General features: G+C 44.6%; 1 protein-coding gene across 1 annotated transcript in view; it reads right to left on the reverse strand.

Annotated features, from left to right (window-relative positions):
- The window catches only part of unc5a (unc-5 netrin receptor A), a 250,888-nt gene that overhangs the window by 47,135 nt on the left and 182,307 nt on the right, over positions 1-21,446 (reverse strand). The window contains exon 12 of the mRNA XM_078231465.1: positions 1,268-1,501. Within this exon, the coding sequence (XP_078087591.1) occupies positions 1,268-1,501 (234 nt within the window). The remainder of the gene's footprint in view (positions 1-1,267; positions 1,502-21,446) is intronic.

Genomic DNA, 21,446 nt, shown 5'->3' on the forward strand with positions numbered 1-21,446 from the left:
TCACTCCAGCAGGGTTTACAACAGCTCCCATCAATGGTAGCTGGCAGCCCAACCCCACAGAAGTGAAGTGGGGGGGGGGGGGGGGGGGGGGGAGGCGTGCATGAATGCCGGGTTGGGGGGCGGGGGGGGGGCTGGGCATTGCCAGCCTGGCCTCCTGGCACTGACCAAGGGACAAAGTGGCAATGCCCAGGGGGCAGGTTGGCACCACTCACTAGGCATTGGGCAGTACCAAGGGGGTGGGGCATAATGGGGGCAGGGAGGGTGGGATATAATGGGAGCAGGGCCTTTGGGAGGAGATCTTTGGCGGGGAGTGGGGGGGCGGGGAGCTGAGACTGCTACAGGAGGGTGGGTGGGGGAGATCAAGGCGGGCCAGGGCTGGCCTGGAGATGTCTGGGAGAAGTTTAACAACACCAGGTTAAAGTCCAACAGGTTTATTTGGTAGCAAAAGCCACACAAGCTTTCGGAGCTCCAAGCCCCTTCTTCAGGTGAGTCATCTCCACATGATGTCTGGGAGACCAGCGATGGGGGGAGTGGAGGGGCAGTGTTGTGGGGTCGGCCAGCAATCGAGCTAGCCAGTACGGGCTACTGCGCATGTGCCGATCTCCGCTATGTCAGACCGGTGCATGCGCAGTGGCCCTCTCAGCGCTATGCTGCTGACCTCTACAGCGGCAATAGGCCCCATCCCCCAGATTTTTAATGAGATTCACGCTCGGGCACTCTGCGCATCACAGAGTGTGGGAGATTCATTTAGAAAATCCCACTGAAAAAAGCAGTGGGATTTATTCCAGTTGTTACACGAATTTGGCACTCAGAATTTCTTTGGTAGAATTCCACCTCCGGTCTTTTGTGTGTACACTCTGTACTGCAGAATTCTACAGCCGATCTCCATTTAAATCATATTTGGCTTTGCTGTTCTTCTCACCAATGCAGAGAACCTCACATTTTCACACATTATCTGCCCATTCAACTATCCTTTTACATTGTTATATGACTAAAGCTCACGAATGTGAAATAAATACTGTTGTTTTAAACTAGATAAAGAAAAATTTAAGTGTAAATTACAATCAAATAGCAGCAATTAGCTTCTGGTCAAACAATGGATTGTAAATTAGGATAGGTCACTCTCTAAGTGCTCAACCTTCACGTCCAATGAACTGTTAATCAACATATCAGCTTTTACTTATGATTACTCATAGTAACATGATTAATATGATACAACCTTCTGAAAGCAATAGCTTTGTCTTAAAACTTTGGATTAATTGGTTACCTTCAGTGCATTTTGAGTATCTTCCAGACAGTAAACCCGTATGTTATACTCCAAAGATGTGCATGTTCCTGGTGCAAACAGAACTAGCCTCAAGCGCTTTGCGGCAGTCACATTCAATGATTCACCGACTAGGGTGTATTTGCCCAATGTCTCAGTAAATATGTGGGACATCTGACCATCAAGCTGGCAATAATAGGGATTGGAAGGAATTTCTTTCCCCAAATGTAATACCTCCTGTGGAAAGAAGAGATAGAAAAATAGCAATGATAAATACATTTAATAAAACTTCTCATTGCCAGCCACTAGGATAGACACAAAAACTGCTTGTTTAGCAGACATGAATACTACTGTACACCACATTAACATCTAAGTTGATCTATATGCAGAATGGGAAATGGTCTATTGACACTGAAGCAAGATTGAGTCAAGAGGTCGGGTGGACTTTTCTCCCTCTGTCTATCAAATGTACATGAAACTGCCCAAGGCTGGAAATTAGCCTGCTTATTTGGTCAGGACATTAAAATGTAAATGACTTCTTGGAATATTTCATTGCGAAGACATTAAAAATGCGACATACTTCACCTGTGAATTTAACAGCTGCTATTGTCCAAATACTCAAATAAACTGTTGCACAACGACCCCACAGATTTGGTAACTGCAGTATGAAATTCCATACAGTTGGTGCGAGGAGAAACCATTCTATCATAATGAGATGCAAATGGCCAGGTTTCATACACTATTGTGTGTCAGAGCTTATGTGATCAGGGACCATGTGAATGGTCTATGAGAAAACCAATACTATGGCATCAACCAGGGGAAATCCAGGAATCTACTGTTACAAGTAGTAAATCATCATGAATTTGTCACCAGAAACTTCCGACCTTCATTTCCTCTGTTAAGCAAAATAGAATCATTCGCCGGAATTCTACCACCCCGCCTGCCACAGAATCGGAGTGGACGATGGGTGGACAAGGGAAATGTCCATTGGCCTCCGGCAGGATTTACCGGTCTCACTCGAGCGAGGCCATAAAATCCCACCCATCAAGTCTGCAACATTTGTAGCTTCCATCTCAAAAGACTCAGGAGTAATAGTGCCTTTTTGGACTTCTTGAAAACCTAAGTGCGTGCTACCTCTTTTGTAATCACCATTTTCCTCCCAAAAGACTCCAGAGTAATAGTATTTTTTTGGACTTTTTAAATACCTAAGTGTGCGCGACCTCACTTGTAACCACCATTTCTTGTGTGTGGGCATGAGTGGGTACTATTGTGAATATAATTGGAGGTTGAGAAATATTTATTTTTTTAAACTGACAAGAAAACATGTCGTGTTAGTTCTTGAGAGTCACAATGGTAAAAGTGTTAAAGTACTTTAAACCATTGGGATGGGATTGTTGTCAGTGCAGACTTGATGGGCTGAATGGCCTCCTTCTCCAGTGTAGGGTTTCTATGATTTCTACATATTTAAGACACCTCTTTTTGTGGTGAGTCAAGAGGTGGACAAAAAAAAGGACAGAACCAACTCCCTTGTGTCTGTGGAAGTGGTTGGAGGAAGAATGTCGGCTGCTTCATCTGGAGAATTCCACCCTCACTTCAAAGATTGCCATAGCACCCACCTAAACCATTGAAACACTTGAATAGGCAGCCAAGCCTCAGGATGGCAACTCTAAAAATGTAGCACTTCCCCATAATATTGTTCTGAAGTGCTATTTTAGAGAGAGAGTTTTATTTTATAGATAATGTTTGAAGTAATTTAATATATGGTGATATCAGAATGCACATTATTCTATTATCAATATTTCAGCCTTATCAAAAGGCTCTTTAAGCCTCAGTGTCTAATCCTTAGCAAATGTTTCCCACGTTCAGAAGGATACAGAAAATCTGAGTTTATTTTAAAGGATGTAAAAATAAATACAGAGAAGAAACAGAGAACCATGTATCAAGAACATAGCAGCTAGTTTTGAATGCCAAAACAAATCTAAAGGCCAAACTACAATTTTTTTTACAAGATAAAACAAAATAGTCGTGATATCTGATCTAAACATCCAGACATGATGAAAGGCCAAATGAAAAAGAAAACTTTTCAGATTTTTTTTTCCCCCCAGATTTGTTAGCAGAAGGCAGCAAGGTAAAGAATACCAAGGTCATCTACAGAGAAAATATTAGACAGGGTCAGGAAAGAAGGAATGAATCAACATTTAGGCCACAGAGAGGACCAGAACAATTTCTGATTCCAGGCTAGTCAATTTCAGATGCTTTCAGTTCACACATTGTGATATTGGAAATAACAAGCAATTACCCAGTCATAATGTTACTCAAATATTAAGACTAGTTATAATTATAATCATACAAAACTAAAATATATACTTCAAACAATTTTTATCAAATCATTCACTTCTACTTGTTATATTATCCCTCCAATTTCCCTCTCTCATATAATTCTTCTTTTCTTTACTTTTCTGCACTATTTCTTTTCAGAGACTTCATTTTTTCCAGCCAATTTCACAGATTCTGTATTTCCATAACATTGTGGTCCCTAATACTCAAGTTTTAACCTACTTATTTATATGACCATAAGACATAGGAGCAGAATTAGGCCACTCAGCCCATCGAGTGTGCTCCACCATTCAATCATGGCTGATATTTTTCTCATCCCCATTCTCCTGCCTTTTCCCCATAACCCCTGATCCCCTTATTAATCAAGAACCTATCTATCTCTGTCTTTAAGACACTCAATGACCTGGCCTCCAAAGCCTTCTGCGGCAAAGAGTTCCACAGATTCACCACTCTGTGGCTGAAGAAATTCCTCCTCATCTCTGTTTTAAAGGATTGTCCCTTTAGCCTGAGGTTGTGCCCTCTGGTTCTAGTTTTTCCTACTAGTGGAAACATCCTTTCCATGTCCACTCTATCCAGGCCTTGCAATATCCTGTAGGTTTCAATAAGATCCCTCCTCATCCTTCTAAACTCCAAGGAGTACAGACCCAGAGTCCTCAACTGTTCATCATATGGCAAGCTCTTCATTCCAGGGATCATTCTTGTGAACCTCCTCTGGACCCTTTCCAAGGCCAGCACATCCTTCCTTAGATACAGGGGGCAAAACTGCTCACATACTCCAAATGGGGTCTGACCAGAGCCTTATACAGCCTCAGAAGTACATCCCTGCTCTTGGATTCTAGCCCCCTCAACATGAATGCTAACATTGCATTTGCCTTCTTAACTGCTGACTGAACCTGCATGTTAACCTTAAGAGAATATTGAACAAGGACTCCCAAGTCCCTTTTTCTTTCTGACTTTCTAAGCATTTCCCCATTTAGAAAATAGTCTATGCCTCCATTCCTCCTTCCAAAGTGCATAATGTTACACTTTTTCACATTGTATTCCATCTGCCACTTTTTTGCCCACTCTCCGAACCTGTCCAAGTCCTTCTGCAGCCCCCCTGCTTCCTCGATACGACCTGTCCCTCTACATATCTTTGCCTTGTTTACCTGGCTCACTGGTGTCCCTAATTGAGATCAGTACAAACTCATCCAAATATCACATTTTATTTATTTTATGTTATCTCCAAAAGACATTTTCAACCAATAAAATACGCAGGTTTGGAACGAACAACTTGGTAAATCTTTGATGTGTTTTACACTGGACACCAGGAAGAAGCTGACCACTCAAGTCTCTTTAGTCAGCAGCCCTTGGAATTCAACAACATCCAGATAATTAATCTTCTTCATCTCAGTTGCAGAGCTAAACATCATCTTCACAGTGATGTTCAGAAATGATCCTGATCCAATTATTTTGGTTTACATAACAAATAGATGTCAGCGCAGCATTTATTGAGATGAAATTCAAGGGCATGCAAATTTCTCTATGCATTGTTTTTGCTGATCTGTTGATTTTATTTGTCCAGAGCTTGGAGTTGCGTGACATCTAAAGGCATGTGTTATTAATTAAGATTTGCTGCTGAAACCTGCAGCTGAAAATATTTTTGTCCACTAAGTCACTAAATTTGATAATGGCACAGTGGTGGGCACTGGGCTTCTGGGGCCCAAATGATGAGGGCTAACCAACCTTAACCATCAGACTGAAGGTGTTTGAAATAAACAGTGCGAGGACTAAAAAGGAAATGTAAACTGGAATGAGACAATGTCGCATCAGCTGTAGAAAAAAAGTGGTGAGGGAAATAATGATTGGATTAAAGAATGAGAGAAAAGAAGATATTTAAAAAAATGATGTTTTAAATCTCCAAAAACAATCAAAACCTGAAGGAATGAAATGCCATGTGAGGAGAGGTGGACTGGACATAATATGCAGGAATAGGAGAGAGTCCACCAACCAGGGGCCTAGTTCTCTCATTCATTGTGTCCTCTGAGGAAGAAGAGTGGCTCAGAAGGAAGAAAGCCCAGGCACTGGCAGAGGTACAACAAGAATGTCAGCAGCAGCAAGAAAATCAGCCTCCGAGTGGACATGCTGGAGAATGTCTTGGGGAGATGGTGGCATAGTGGCAATGTCACTATGATTGGTCTAGTTGGACCAAGGAGCGGCACAGGCTTGGAGGGCCGAAGGGCCTGTTTCCTGTGCTGTACTGTTCTTTGTTCTTTGTCACTGGGCTAGTAATCCAAGAGACCGAGGGTAATGCTGCAGCTGGTGGAATTTAAATTTAATTAATAACTGGAAAGTTTGTCCAGTGGTAACCATGAAACCATCGTCGCAGAAACCCATCCAGTTGACTAATGTCCTTTAAAGAAAGAAATCTCTCATCTTTAACTGGCCTGGCCTACATGTGACTCCATATACATAGTAATGTGGTTGATCAAGTGTCCTCTGAAAAGGGTTAGCAAGCCATTCAAATGTATCAAACTGTTACAAAGTTAAAATGAATGAAAGTGGATGGACCACCTGATATCAACCAAGGCATTACAAATGACAGTGGCAATCCCAACCCTGTCAACCCAAAAACTCCTCATTATTAATATCTGGGGACCTATGCCAAAATTGGAAGAGCAGGTCCACAGATTAGTCAAGCAACATACTCACATTGTCAGACTCACGTAGGCATACCTTACAGTTCATAGAAATCATAGAAACCCTACAGTACAGAAAGAGGCCATTCGGCCCATTGAGTCCACACCGACCACAATCCCACCCAGGCCCTACCCCCACATCCCTACATATTTTACCCACTAATTCCTCTAACCTACGCATCTCAGGACACTAAGGGACAATTTAGCATGGCCAATCAACCTAACCCGCACACCTTTGGACTGTGGGAGGAAACCGGAGCACCCGGAGGAAACCCACGCAGACACGAGGAGAATGTGCAAACTCCACACAGACAGTGACCCAAGCTGGGAATCGAACCCAGGTCCCTGGAGCTGTGAAGCAACAGTGCTAACCACTGTGCTACCGTGCCGCCCGTTAGAATTCCACCTCCCCCCGCCAGTGGTGGGCTTTGTGGCAAGTGAAAAAAAGTGGTTTTCTGATGGTGGGTATTTGAGGCCCCAACTGTCATGCTGAGATAATGGTGAGTTAGCCCTGCCAAAGGCCATTGGGGAGCCATTTAGCATATTGTTAAGAGGATTGAAATGAACACCTGAATGGGATTCTCCCTCTCCTCAGCCTATCATCCACTGGTGGGAATTCATACTGGTCCAAAACATGATCAGACCAACAGCATTATTCAATGTGCTGGTGTAGAAATTGATGAAGAGGTCCAGTGACCTCACAGGATAAACTTAGAAAAATAATTTGTCATGCCAATGAATCATAGTAAAGCATGCTTGTCCACATGAATGGCCATTTGCTGTATGGCCATTGTCTTGCTTGAATCAGGCTTTATACCATCTGCTGTGAGTAAATGGCCCACATAAGGAAACTGGTTAACCCGGAATCTACAATTCACCAGGTTAAGCTTTAATTGGATGATTCTGATTCTGCTAAGGATGAGACAAAGGGCCTGATTTTACCATTTTCATTCTAAGTGCCGAATCTGGGCGTAATGCAGATCCGACTTAGAAATCTGCTTTCAGGCGCCCCCATACGCTCTCAGCCATCTCCAGTCCCATTCGCGCTGTGGGCGGGGCTGAGCGTGGCCGGAACGATCGGAGCTCTGAACTGCGCATGCGCAGTTTGAAAAAAATTTGAAAACGCGCGCCCGTGTCAGATCGCTCCCGGGCCGCAGAAAGCGGAGAAAGCGGCCGGGAGCGAAAATTGGGAGCGCGGGTGCACACACACATCACTGTCCCCCTTATCCACCCCCCCCAGTACCCGCACACATCACTGTCCCCCTTATCCACCCCCCCCAGTACCCGCACACATCACTGTCCCCCTTATCCACCCCCCCGCTACCCACACACATCACTGTCTCCCTTATCCACCCCCCCCAGTACCCGCACACATCACTGTCCCCCTTATCCACCCCCCCACTACCCACACACATCATGCCCCCCTTAGCCACACCCCCACTACCCACACACATCACTGTCCCCCTTATCCACCCCCCCACTACCCACACTCATTACTGTCCCTCTTATACACCCTCCCACCACCCACACACATCACTGTCCCCCTTATCCATCCCCCCACTACCCAGACCGATCACCACCACTGTTCCCCTCCCCTCCCCACCAATCGCCCGCAGAGTGGCAGCGGACCCCCCTGTCCCCCCACCAGAGATCCATCTGCCCTCCCCCACCAGTAAGCGATCGGGCCTCCCCTCCCCACCGAGATACATCTTACCCGCCTGCCTCCTCCCCCCACCACCAGGCAACGATCCGGCCTCACTCCCCCCCCCCCCCCCCCAGAGAATGGTCTGGCCTCACTCCCCCTCCCCACCACCAAATGATCTGGCCTCACTACCCCCCCCCACCGACAACCAACTGGCTTCACTCCCCCCCCCGCCCGAGAGAATGGTTTGGCCTCACTCCCCCTCCCCACCACCAAACGATCTGGCCTCACTCCCCCCCCCACCGACAACCAACTGGCTTCACTCCCCCCCACCCCGCCCGAGAGAATAATTTGGCCTCACTCCCCCTCCAGAGGAACATCTGACCCGCCTCCCCCACCCCTCCCCCCAACCAGACAACGATCTGGCCTCACTCCCCTCCTCTCCCCCCAACCAGAGAATGATCTGACCCGCCTCTCTCCTCCCCCCCCCCACCACTGATCTGAGTCAGAGAGCCGTTGGAAACACTGAACGCGCTCTTCAGAAGCTGGAGCGTCCGTTTCAGACTTTTATTTAGCAGGTCCAAATGCATTTAAATCTTTAGCAGGTCCAAATGCATTTAAATCTTCGTTGCGCCCATTTTGGGCGCGAATCGAATCGCCGCTATTCCCGGGTTTCGGTAAAGTGACAATCTGCGTGGATGCGGGTGCGGATCGCGATAATGGCCTCTCACCCGACTTTACCACGTATTCGCGCCCGTTTTCGGGCACGAGGCAATGGTAAAATAGGGCCCAAAGATGTGCATCATGTTTTGCATAATACAACCCCAAACAAAGATGTCATCAACAATGATCTTGCAAGGTTAGCCTGCGAAGAGTTGCTCTATGCAACATTGGAAAACCTTACTGTCAGTATGGATCCCATAAGGTATATGAAGTAAACAGTATCTGTCTACTGGGCTCATGAATGTGATTAGTTTTGAAGATTTCTCATCGAATGGGATCTGCCAGAATTTCACATTGATATTTGGTATGTCTGCAATCAACTGTTCCACTGCCTTCGTCGGGTGATGGGGTCTGTGCAGTGCTTTGCTCAAGTGCACTGGATCAATACATCTCCTGACCGTGCCATCTTTCTTTACTGCAGCCACCATTTCTGAAATCCATTCTGTGGTCTCGTCCATGGGAGTTATGATACCTAGTGCTGTCATCTGATACAGCCCCTTGACGACTTTCTGCTTCATGGATACATATACTCTTGGTTTTACTGAATCTTCTAGTCTCATGTGGTATACAATCAGCAGCTTACCAGTGTTTTCATGTTTGAAGAGATCTCTATGTGCTGTCATTTCTGGGGCTTGCATTTGTAGATCATGCACATCTGGACCAAGTTGAATGAGCCCCAATACAGTGCTGTCCCAAATACCAGGCTTTACATTCTGGTCAATTATATGGAACTTGAAATTTCTCTGTGTGCAGTGGAGGGTTGCTGCAACTTGGGTGGCACGATGGTACAGTGGTTAGCATTGCTGCCTCACAGCGCCAGGGACCCAGGTTCAATTCTGGCCTCAGGCCACCATCTGTGTGGAGTTTGCATGTTTTCCCCATGTCTATGTGGGTTTCCTCCGGGTGTTCCAGATCCCTCCCAGTCCAAAGATGTGCGGGTTAGGTTGACTAGCCATGCTAAATTGGCTCTTAGTGTCAGGGTAAATACGTTGGGTTACGGGGGTCGGGCCTGGGTGAGATTGTGGTTGGTGCAGACTCGATGGGCCAAATAGCCTCCTTCTGCGCTGTAGGGATTCTATAGTTCTATATAAGTTTGGTGGAAATTGTATGTCCACCATATGGTATGAGGTGCGTCTGGATGCTGGTGCTATATATTGGTCTACTTCCCATAATCTTTGGCTGGATTACACATAATCCTTTGTTCCAGTGTTAAACTTGACTTTAAGTCTGGTGTTACTGCTAGTTATGTTAAGGGTGGTGAAGATCTCACCCTTCCCTGTGACGTTGCCAACAATGTCGCAATAGGGTGTAGGAGGTTATGTAGCTTCATTGCTTTGGTTGAACTCTAATTAATTCACATTAAAGACACTCCTCCCCCTGGTATATTGCTGATGGCTGAGAGGGCTGCTGTGGTTTGGATTTTCAGCACTTAGCAAAGTGATCCAATTTCCCACATTTGTTATATCTTTAAATTGCTATACATTCCTCAAACTACTTGTTCCCTGAATAGGTCTTCAGTGAGAGCTCTGGATGTACATTTCTTTGCCAATGTTTTTAGGATGTAAAATTGTATTGCCTCATCTGCTCTTTGCTTTACTGAATTTAACGCATGTCTAACCAGGACTATGTTTATTATTGGGAGACAGATGTTCTTCAATTGTTTAAGGGTTATCTTGGGCTTTTTTCCTTCTCTATCTGGAAAACAAAGTACTCGAATTTCTCGATTGCCTGCGAGGTTTAACAGGGTAAAAGCATTTACCTTTTCTGATTTGTCAGATAGTGCAGCACTGCAGTAAATACCCCATTCCTTCTGGAACTTTGCCCAACTATCTGCAATATTTTCCTCAAAGCTGGATGGGTCGATGCGGCAAAGTCCTTGTGCCATATTGCTAGCTCCTGACACCATGTAGAAAGTTGTAGCTTCCCTAAATCACCAACAGCAAGGACTTCCAACAAAGGTAGTTTATTGCTGAGCTCACCGACTACACACAAACACTTGTGCCCACTCTCCTGGCAATCACTCCCAAACTCCTACTATGTGACCTTTTCTGCAGCCACATTCTCATGCTCTAACATGGTCTACAATAATTACAGGTGAAATACACAAGCAATATAGAGTCATATAGTGCAGAAAAGGCCCTTTGGCCCCTTGCGTCTGCACCGACAATATTTACCACTAAAGGTGCGCCGATCCATTTTTCTGTACTTGTCCCATATTCTTGAATGTTTTGATATTTCAAATGTTCACCCAAATATTTTTTAAATGTTGTAAGGTTTCCAACCTCAACTACCTGCCCAGGCAGTGCATTCCAGATTCCCACAACCCTATGAGCGAAAAGGTTTTTCTCAAATCCCCTCTGAATATCCTGCCCCTCACAGGAAAACTATGTCCCCTCGTGATTGACCCCTCCACCAAGGGGAACAGCTGCTCCCTACTCACCCTGTCCATATCCCTCATAATCACCTCAATCATGCTCCCCCGCCTTAGCATTGTCTGCTCTAAGAAAACAATCCAAGCCCATCCAGTCTCTCCTTACAGCTCAAATACTCTATCCCAGTCAACATCCCGGTGAACCTCCTCTGTGTCCCCTCTACTACTATCACATCCTTCCTATAATGAGGTGGCCAGTCCATCCTATAGTGAGGTGGCCAGGTGATTCTGTGATGTGATGGCAATTTCATAAAGAAATATCCTCTATTATAGTGATTCACAAAGAATAAACAACATGAAAAATAATACAAAATTCAAAATAAACAATGAAAAACAGAAATGCTAGAAATCTGAAATAATTCCCCACAATTTCCCATCTGCAGAGCTAGATTAATGTTTACTTGATTAATTTGAGAAGTGAGAAAAATTACAAGGATACGTGGATTGAAGAGGAGATTGGGATTAATTGGATATCAATATTTTGGGGTGGCAAGGTAGCACAGTGGTTAGCACTGATGCCTCACAGCGCCAGGGGCCCAGGTTCAATTCCTGCCTCGGGTGACTATATGGAGTTTGCACATTCTCCCCATGTTTGCGTGGGTTTCCTCTGGGTGCTCCGGTTTCCTCCTGCAGTCCAAAGATGTGCAGGTTAGGTTGATTGGCCATGCTAAATTGACCCTAATGTCAAGGGGATTAGTAGGGTAAATACGAGGAGTTATGTGAATGGGACCTGGGAAGGGATTGTGGTCGGTGCAGATTTGATGGGCCGAATGGCCTCCTTCTGCGCTATAGGGATTCTATGATTCAATGAATATTAAATAACTAACATAGACATGATGGGTCATGCACAGGTATGATGGTGTAGACTCGATGGGCCAAATGATCTCCTTCTGCACTGTAGGGTTTCTATGATTCTATAAATATCAAACGACTAACATAGGCATGATGGATCGAATGATCTGATTCTGTGCTGCTTCCTGCTATGATTCTATGCACAGGGTCTGATGTTGAGCTAATTTAAGCTAAATTAAGATTACACAAATTTCAAACACTTGCAGATTGAGTTGACCTGATATCACTGTACAGAGAATGAATTGCTGTAACATCATTTTGCAGATATAATTGTCCCCCTTGTAAAGAGAGTGTGAAAACTAGAAAAACATGTGCTAACTTTTACCTTGACTCAATGAGCAACGTGGGAAGAGGGAAGATGTGGGATAAAATTCTAGCAATATTCTAATCTCTGACAGTTTGAATCACTTTTATTTAGTTCGCCAAGACACACGTCAGGGAATGTGCTCCCAGGGCAAGATGATAAAATTTCAGAAAATTAATCTTTGCATTTCACTAAGGTCCGAATTTTAGCTTGCCTAACAAGAATGGGACACACATAAACAGAAAGGAAATACTAATCTCCCATTTGGACTGCACTCCTGCCAGCAGATGTTTTAACTCTCCAATTTCAAGAGGCAGATGATGATGCTTTCATTGCAGCTAAGCAAGTCTCTCATAAACAGTCAAATGTCAAGATCTGATGCCATCATTGAGACATTGATGCAGATTTAACCCAAACTCAGCATTGGCAATATTGGCAGGCCAGTTATTGATATGTGCCGCTTGATGGCACTGGTTGGCAACTCTTTCTGTGTCTTTGCTGATGATTAAAAATAAGAGATAATTGGCCAGGTTTGGTTTGTCCTCCTTTTTTAGGCTGGATATATCTGCAATTTTCATCTTGTTGGATAGATACCAATGTTGTAGCTGTACCTTAGAGTAAGTTCTGGAGCATATGTCTTCAGTCCTGCAGCCACATTGATATCAAAGCAGGTAGCCATTGCTGTTTTGAGAGAACACAGGTGTCTCTATGTATCATTGAGTGAATTAGATTGGTTAAAGACTGGCACCTGTGATGGTGAAGACTTCTCATATACTGAGATTTTTGACTGAAGACGGTGGCACTCAAATGCTGAGATCTTTCACTGTCGAGCATTGGGATGTTTTGGAAACTCTTGCTCCTGTAATTTGCTGGATTGCTCATCTCCATGGATGACTAAATGTAGCAGGGTTCCAGTGTTTTGACCCAATCTATTGGTTGTAGCTGTGAGGCATGACACTATTTCTTACACACGCACACACACATGCAGGCACACACCTTGTTTCATTACATTATCCGCTGAAGCTTAGCTGGAGAGGAGACAGGTCAGCTGGTCAATTAATGGGATGGAAATGGGATACCAGAGAATGCAGAGAAGTGGCCCAGATTCAGAACTCACTTATTAGCCAGGGCTGTTGCTTCGGTCAGTAAATAATTTCAAAGATGGGAAGAATTTGAATCTTCAAAACCAGGGCGGATGGACTTACCAACAGTCACGCTCACCTGCGAAAATCTCAGGACCTCAGAAAGTGAACTCTTAAAAGAGTTGAGCTTGAGCCCTGACAAAGGGTCATCCAGACTCGAAACATTGTCTCTATTCTCTCTCCACAGTTCTGTTAGACCTGCTGAGTCTCTCCAGCTCTTTTGCTTCAGATTCCAGCATCCACAGTATTGTGCCTTTATCTTAAAAGAGTACTTCTTAATTACGTAAATGTGCCAAGTGACAATGCAGGCAACTTCACTTTCATCCCATATAGCCCATCCTCCCTAAAGGTGGCAGTGTTGGCAAGGAGCAAATGCACAGACTCAGATCAGTGGCAGTTCTATGTATTGGTATACCTTTGCTTCAGTGAAAGTCTGTACCAAACTAACGTCTAATTTCATTTTTGGATTGTGCAGCTGATTTATTTAAGTGCATGAGCCGCTTAAAAATTTTTTTTCGCACTGTCATGAATGTGCTGTAATTGAAAGGAATGAACATGTGTGCAACCTGCAGCTTAGGGGGAACATTGGTGATTGGCGAGTGGCTTTTTGGAACTCCATCTGCCCTGGCCAATTTGAAGTCCTGTAGACTACTTAAAACATCTTAAAGTAACAAAGCCAATGCTCAGAGTGGGCTGGGGTGGACTCAAATCCATTCCTTGCTTGATTCAAAAAAGCAAATTCAAATTCCAATTGAATCCAATTCAAGGTCCCCAAAGAGAGACAAACATGATCCAAGCTGACGAGATAAGACATTGCACTCCAACTTGGGCTTGACCCCACGCTTGATCTTAGCCAAAAGGCCGACAAGATCTGTAGACTACTTATAACAATGACCACACAGAAACTCCAAAAGAAAAAAAACCCTGGTGCTAATGCCCTAGACTACCATTATGCACCACACACAAAATTACATTTAAGCCTGCTGTATGTGAATTATAAAGCACATATATGAGCCAACTATCAGTTGCAGATACATGCTGAACGGGTGTAGCTTTGGCACTGGGGAACACAATGTAAATTTTTATTCAAGGTCCATGTTAGACTGCAGTTGGTGCGCGAAAAATTATGTTTTTAATATGATTCAATTCTCCAGCATTTCTTAATCCACCAATCAGAATTCAATGGTCTATGCATAGCTGGCAGGATTTTTAGGTTTGGGTGCAATTGTGCTCAAATTGAACTTGCTTTACAAAGCGATTCCATTTTGCTCAAGGGACTGTTCAAACTCATTTGGATATTGGATACAGGTTGCAAAGTTGGGCCGAGAGGTGGCGGATGGAGTTTAATGCGGAGAAGTGTGAGGTAATTCACTTTGGTAGGAATAACAGATGTGTTGAGTATAGGGCTAACGGGAGGACTTTGAATAGTGTGGAGGAGCAGAGGGATCTAGGTGTATGTGTGCATAGATCCCTGAAAGTTGGGAATCAAGTAGATAAGGTTGTTAAGAAGGCATATGGTGTCTTGGCGTTTATTGGTAGGGGGATTGAATTTAGGAGTCGTAGCGTTATGTTGCAACTGTACACAACTCTGGTGCGGCCGCACTTGGAGTACTGTGTGCAGTTCTGGTCCCCACATTACAGGAAGGATGTGGAGGCTTTGGAGAGGGTGCAGAGGAGGTTTACCAGGATGTTGCCTGGTATGGAGGGGAGATCCTATGAGGAGAGGCTGAGGGATTTGGGATTGTTTTCGCTGGAAAGGCGGCGGCTAAGAGGGGATCTTATTGAAACATATAAGATGATTAGAGGTTTAGATAGGGTGGATAGTGATAGCCTTTTTCCTCTGATGGAGAAATCCAGCACGAGGGGGCATGGCTTTAAATTGAGGGGGGGTAGTTATAGAACCGATGTCAGGGGTAGGTTCTTTACCCAGAGGGTGGTGAGGGATTGGAATGCCCTGCCAGCATCAGTAGTAAATGCGCCTAGTTTGGGGGCGTTTAAGAGATCCGTAGATAGGTTCATGGACGAAAAGAAATTGGTTTAGGTTGGAGGGTCACAGTTTTTTTTTTAAACTGGTCGGTGCAACATCGTGGGCCGAAGGGCCTGTTCTGCGCTGTAATGTTCTATGTTCTATGTTCTATTGATGAGTGTAAAATCTCCCATGAACCAGGATTGGGCAACATTTTAGAAAGTAATGATTTTTTATAAAAAATTGCATTAAAACTATTCCTTGAGGGGCAATCTGGTCCAGTTTGATTACTGCAGTTGAAATTGTATTTATCACAAAAAAAATAAACATTGTTAATGGGAATATCCGGTCAGCCTGCTCGCTGTGTGTAACCCTGACTTTAAATTATTGAAACTACTTAAAAGGAACCTAATGGATGCATTTACTAGTTACATTAGTGTATGGTAGTCAGTTCCCTAGTAAAATTGTTTTAAAACGATCAACATGTCCTAGGAGGCGGAAAGCATATTTTTGGAGCCTTTTTGAAAGCTCACCACACCATTTCAACAGTGCAATGAGCAGAAACTCACCACGGTGATTAGTTTGACCTCAACGCATAGTCAGTTTTGTGGATGGAGGAGACTTCAAACAGTGCAAAGCAACACAAAAAATCAACCTGATCTGTGTAGACTGAGTGGTCACGTGAGGAGATGATGACAAATTATAAAAGAGGTTACAGGGCAGGAGCGATCCTGGGAGTGCAGGCAGAACACAAGTGCTGTGTACAACTGTTGAGCTAAGGAAGAAACTACCTTTGTTGCAAGTGCTTGCTGTTGGTGATCTAAGGAACGCACAACTTGCCACATGGTGTCAGGAGTATGGCACAAGGACTTTGTCGCATTGACCCACTCGCCGTTGATGAAAATATTGCGGATAGTTGGGAATTCCGGAAGGAACAATGTATTTACTGCAGTGCTGCACTCTGCTGACAAGTTGAAATAGGTACAAGCTTTCACCTTATTAAACCTCGTGGGCCCCGAGGCCTTCGAAAACTTCAAGTTGTTTGTTTTTCAGAGAGAGGAGAAAAAAGTAGTTTCCGAGATAATCCTGAAACAATTTTAGAGCATCCATCTCCTGATAAAAAAAATAAGGGGCGAGATTTTACGGCCTTGCTCAAGCAAGACAGGAAATTCTCTCCTGAGGTCAACAAATATTCCCGTTGTCCGCCCCTCACCCGCTCCGATTTCATGGCAAGTGGGGCAGTAGAATTCCGGCTAGGGGGTGATTCTCCAACCTCACCACACCTGATACAGATCACGCTAATGCTGGAGAATAGTGTGCAGGCCTAAAAATTGGTTTCATGCCGTGTGCCAAAGAGTTTGCAATTGCCTGGGTCCCTTTCCTGTGGCGCAAAATGGATCATGCCCAGAAAGGGAATGAGGCTGATTAGCATACTTAAAGTAGCATTTAAATATGCATAACCCCACTATAAGAAGGATGTGGAGACACTAGAAAGAGTGCAAAGGAGATTTGCCAGGATGCTGCCTGGTTTGGAGGGTAGGTCTTATGAGGAAAGGTTGAGGGAACTTGGGCTTTTCTCTTTGGAGCGGAGGAGGTTGAGAGGAGACTTGATAGAGGTTTATAAGATGATGAGGGGGATAGATAGAGTGAACGTTCAAAGACTATTTCCTCAGGTGAATGGAGCGGTAACTAGGGGGCATAACTATAGGGTTCATGGTGGGAGATATAGGAAGGATGTCCGAGGTAGGTTTTTTACTCAGAGAGTGGTTGGAGTGTGGAATGGACTGCCTGCAGGGATAGTGGAGTCAGAAACTTTAGGAACATTTAAGAAGCTATTGGATAGGCACATGGAGTACTTCGGGATGATAGGGAGGAAATAGCTTGATCTGGGTTTCAGACAAAGCTCGGCACAACATCGTGGGCCGAAGGGCCTGTTCTGTGCTGTACTGTTCTATGTTCTATTCTATGTAACCCATTCAAATCCCAGCACCGCAGTTTTTGACACAGCGCAATAACTGCATGAATCACTACTAATCTCCACAAGCGAAGATCCGGTGCGATGGTCTCGCTGTGGGTGCTTGGAGGCCATTGTAGCCCCTGGGGGTTTGGGGTATGGTCGGGCAGGGCTCATCAGACAGCGGCAACCTGGCGGTACTCAACTGGCACACTGGCAGGGCCCATCAGGCACCCTGGCAGTGGCAGGAGGCTCGTGCAGGGGTGGATCATGGAGGAGGTGCATCATGTCGAGGCTCTTGATGGGGAGCATGCTGAGGGTCTTGATGGGAGGACATGTCTGGGGTCTTAATGAGGGGATCATATCGGGGGTTGTGCAGGGGTACCCATCGGGAGAAGTCCAATGCCCCAATGCCAGCAACCCATGTTGGGGAGGTGGTGGGGGAACATGCCGCTGATAATGGGTGATTACCACGTCCATGGGATGACGGAGGGAGTTTCCCAATGCACTGTGAGATCGGGGCACCCTCGCTAAACAGTGCCCATGTGCTTGGAAGCCTGCTCACTGACACTTTAAGGTCTCCAGTACTGGTGCGGAACTCCCAACTCTCAAATAAAGTGACTGAGTGTGGGAGGATTGTGGTGTGGTGAGCACCTGAGAGACCAGCGTGGATCACTCCATTATTCTTAAAGTTTATAAAGTTTATTAATTTATTAGTCACAAGTAAGGCTTACATTAATGCTGCAATGAAGTTACTGTGAAATTCCCCTAGTCGCCACACTTTGGCGCCTGTTCGGGTACACTGAGGGAGAATTTAGCATAGCCAATCTATCTAACCAGCACATCTTTCGGACTGTGGGAGGAAACTGGAGTACCAGGAGGAAACCCACACAGACACGGGGAGAATGTGCAGACTCTGCACAGACAGTTACCCAAGCCAGGAATCGAACCCGGGTCCCTGGCGCTATGCGGCAACAGTGCTAACTATTGTGCCACCGTGCCTTGTTGTTATGAGACTTAGAAATGTTTTGTGAGAATCCCGCCCATAATCCTTGGTAGACATATGTTCAACTCAACAAACCAAAGAGCAGATGAGACAATACAATCTTACATGGCCATCATAAAATATTGACAAAGAAATCTGCACTCGGGACTCTCACTGAAGACCTAATTAGGAGTTGAATAGTTTGCGAAATATATGGTGATTTAGTCCACAAGCTGCTGCTGCGAAAAAAAGACCTAACATTACAAGCAACCCTCAATATCTGTATGTTAAACGAACAATCAGAGAAATGAGGCAGAGATTTCTGGTGGGAGACCAAAGTACTCATAGCACAGGAGACACCCTGTTCCAACTGCAGTAGCCAGCACCCACGGAACAAAACAGCTTGTTTCACATATGGTAAAAAAAGATGCAACAAATGCAGGAATTGGAATCACTTTGCCAAGTACTGCAGACCCATACCACAGAACGCCTCCTCTGCCATCAGCAACATAGCAGTTGTTCAATCCCCCAGGAGTAGGCGCATCAGGAAGGTGAACGAATTAGAATTCAACCAAAGTAGTGAAGCTACAGAGCCTCCAACAACACTACATTGCGACAACATTGACAATGTCACAAAAATGGATGAAATCTTCACCACCCTCAACATATTAGCAGTAACACCAGATTTAAAGTCAAGATTAATACTTGATCAACAAATAATGTATTATCCAGCCAAGGGTTACAACAAATAGACCCATGTACAGCACCAGATCTTATCACCCAGATGCGCCACGTGGTTTAGAGTGGACAGATAATCCATATCAAAAGTTGTAACAACCCTCCACTACACATAGGGAAATTTCAAGTTCCATATATGTGACGAGAATGTAAAGCTACTCTTTGGGCTTTGGGACAGCATAGCACTGGTGCTCATTCAAATTAGTCCAGATGTGCATGCTCTACAACTCTTAAGCCCCAGAGATGACAGCACATAGAGACGTCTTCAAACATGACATCATTGGTAAGCTGCAGTTGTATACCACATGAGACTAGCAGATTAGATACCACCAACAGTCTGTGCTCCCGGGAAGAGTACCAGTAGCCAGGAAGCTCCATCGTATGAAAACATTGGGTCATAATTCTTATAGGCAAGACATGGAATGGGTTTCAGCATTGGTGAAACCCATTTCACCATTGAAATGGAAGTAATATGTATTGACCCAGTGTACTTGAACAAAGCACTGTTCAGACCTCATCACCCTATGAAGACAGTGGAACAGGTGATAGCAGATATGCCAAATGCCAAAATATTCAGCATTCCCAATGCAAAATGTGGGTTCTGGCAGATCTCGTTAAATGAAGAATCTTCAAAATTAACCACACTTGTGTCTCTGATAGGCAGATATTGTTTTCTTTGTATGCCCTACAGGATCTCCACAACCAGTGAGGTCTTCCAGCTGTGCATGGAGCAACTTTTTGCAGGTCACCATTGCAAGATCATTGTTGTTGACATCTTTGTTTGGGGTCATACAATGCAAGAACATGATGCATGTCTTCCTCTCATCCTTTTCAGAATCTGGACCATCCAATTAAAGCTTAACCCTGTGAATTGCAGATTCAGGGTTAACCAGTTTCCTTATGTGGCCCAGTTACTCACAACCAATGTAAAGCATGATCCAAACAAGACAATGGCTATACAACAGATGGCCATTTCTGTGGACAAGCATGCTTTACAATGCTTCCTTGGTATGACAAATTATCTTTCTAAGTTTACCTTTACATTGAGGTCACTGGACCTCTTTGTCATCTTTTACACCAGGACATCAAATGGTGCTGGCAAGAGTACCGCAAAGCGGTCTTCAACAGACTCAAGCAAGCGTTGACAGCCCCTGACAATACTTTGATGTCCAAGCACCCAACTCATATTCGCAGGCCTTCCAGCATTGGCTTGGTGCAGTCTGCATCCAGAATTTCAGACCATTAGCCTTTGCTTCAAGGGCCCTCACTGATGTTGAGATTCGTTATGCGCAGATCGAAAAGGAACTTCTTGCTTTAATCTTCACTTGTCAGAAATTTCAAGATTTCATATATGTCATCCATCAACTGTTAAACAGTTCACCAGCCACTCATAACTGTCTAAAAGAAGCCTCTACGCACTCTGCCTCCAAAGGCGGAAATACATGATGCTAAAGTTGCAACACTACAACCTCAGTGTCAAGGTAAACTGAAGAAGATAATTAGTCATACTGAGGAGTCGTATTTGGCTGATGCCATCTCCAGAGCCTTCGTATCCGCCAAAAATCAGGCAGATTGTGAGGAAGATATAGACATTATGGCATTAGAGGTGCTTCTCGTCAAATTCAGGGAGTCAAGCAGGACTTACAGGTGGACATAATCTGCAGGAAACTGCGTGACATCATCGTGAAGGTCTGGCAAGAAACCTCAAGAGATCTTTCCCACAAGGTCCATACATTCTTCACCATCAGAGATTAACTAACCATACAGGATGGACTATTACTGTATGGTCAGTGATTCGTCATCCCTACTGCCCTCCAGAGGTATTGCACCAAGGGCACCCTGTAACCAGATACAGGGTCAAGGAATCACTGTACTTGTCCTTCATGCCCGCAGACATGGAAAGGGAAATCTCCAGATGTGCACCAAGCAATACTCTTAAGCCACATCAAACAGAGGAACAGCTGCGTTTACGCAAGATATCAGACCTCCCATTGTCATTCATAGCAGTTGACATTTTCGAGTGGAATGGTAAACATCATTTAGTCTTTGTTGTTTCATATTATGGGGTATGAATTCAACTACCTGCCAAAGATGGTGAGTAGCACAGTAATCATCAAACCTAATAGACACTTGTCACAGAGACTTAGAACAGACAATGGTCACCAATCCATAACCGCTTAGTTTGACAACTTTGCATACACATGGAACTTTGAACATATCACAAGCAGCCCCCTATATACACAATCAAAGGGTTTGGTTGAATGGATGGTTTGCTTTGAATTCAATAAAAATCTGGAATTAAAATGGTGTTGATTGTTGTACAAACCCAACAATTTTACAGGTTTTGTAAAATTTTTGTGGCCAACAGTGAGGACATTGGCCACAGAAAAACCACAACGCCACCAACCGGTGGAATCACATGCTCAGAGC

Source organism: Mustelus asterias, chromosome 16 (assembly GCF_964213995.1).
Source record: "Mustelus asterias chromosome 16, sMusAst1.hap1.1, whole genome shotgun sequence".
Taxonomy (NCBI): Eukaryota; Metazoa; Chordata; class Chondrichthyes; order Carcharhiniformes; family Triakidae; genus Mustelus; species Mustelus asterias.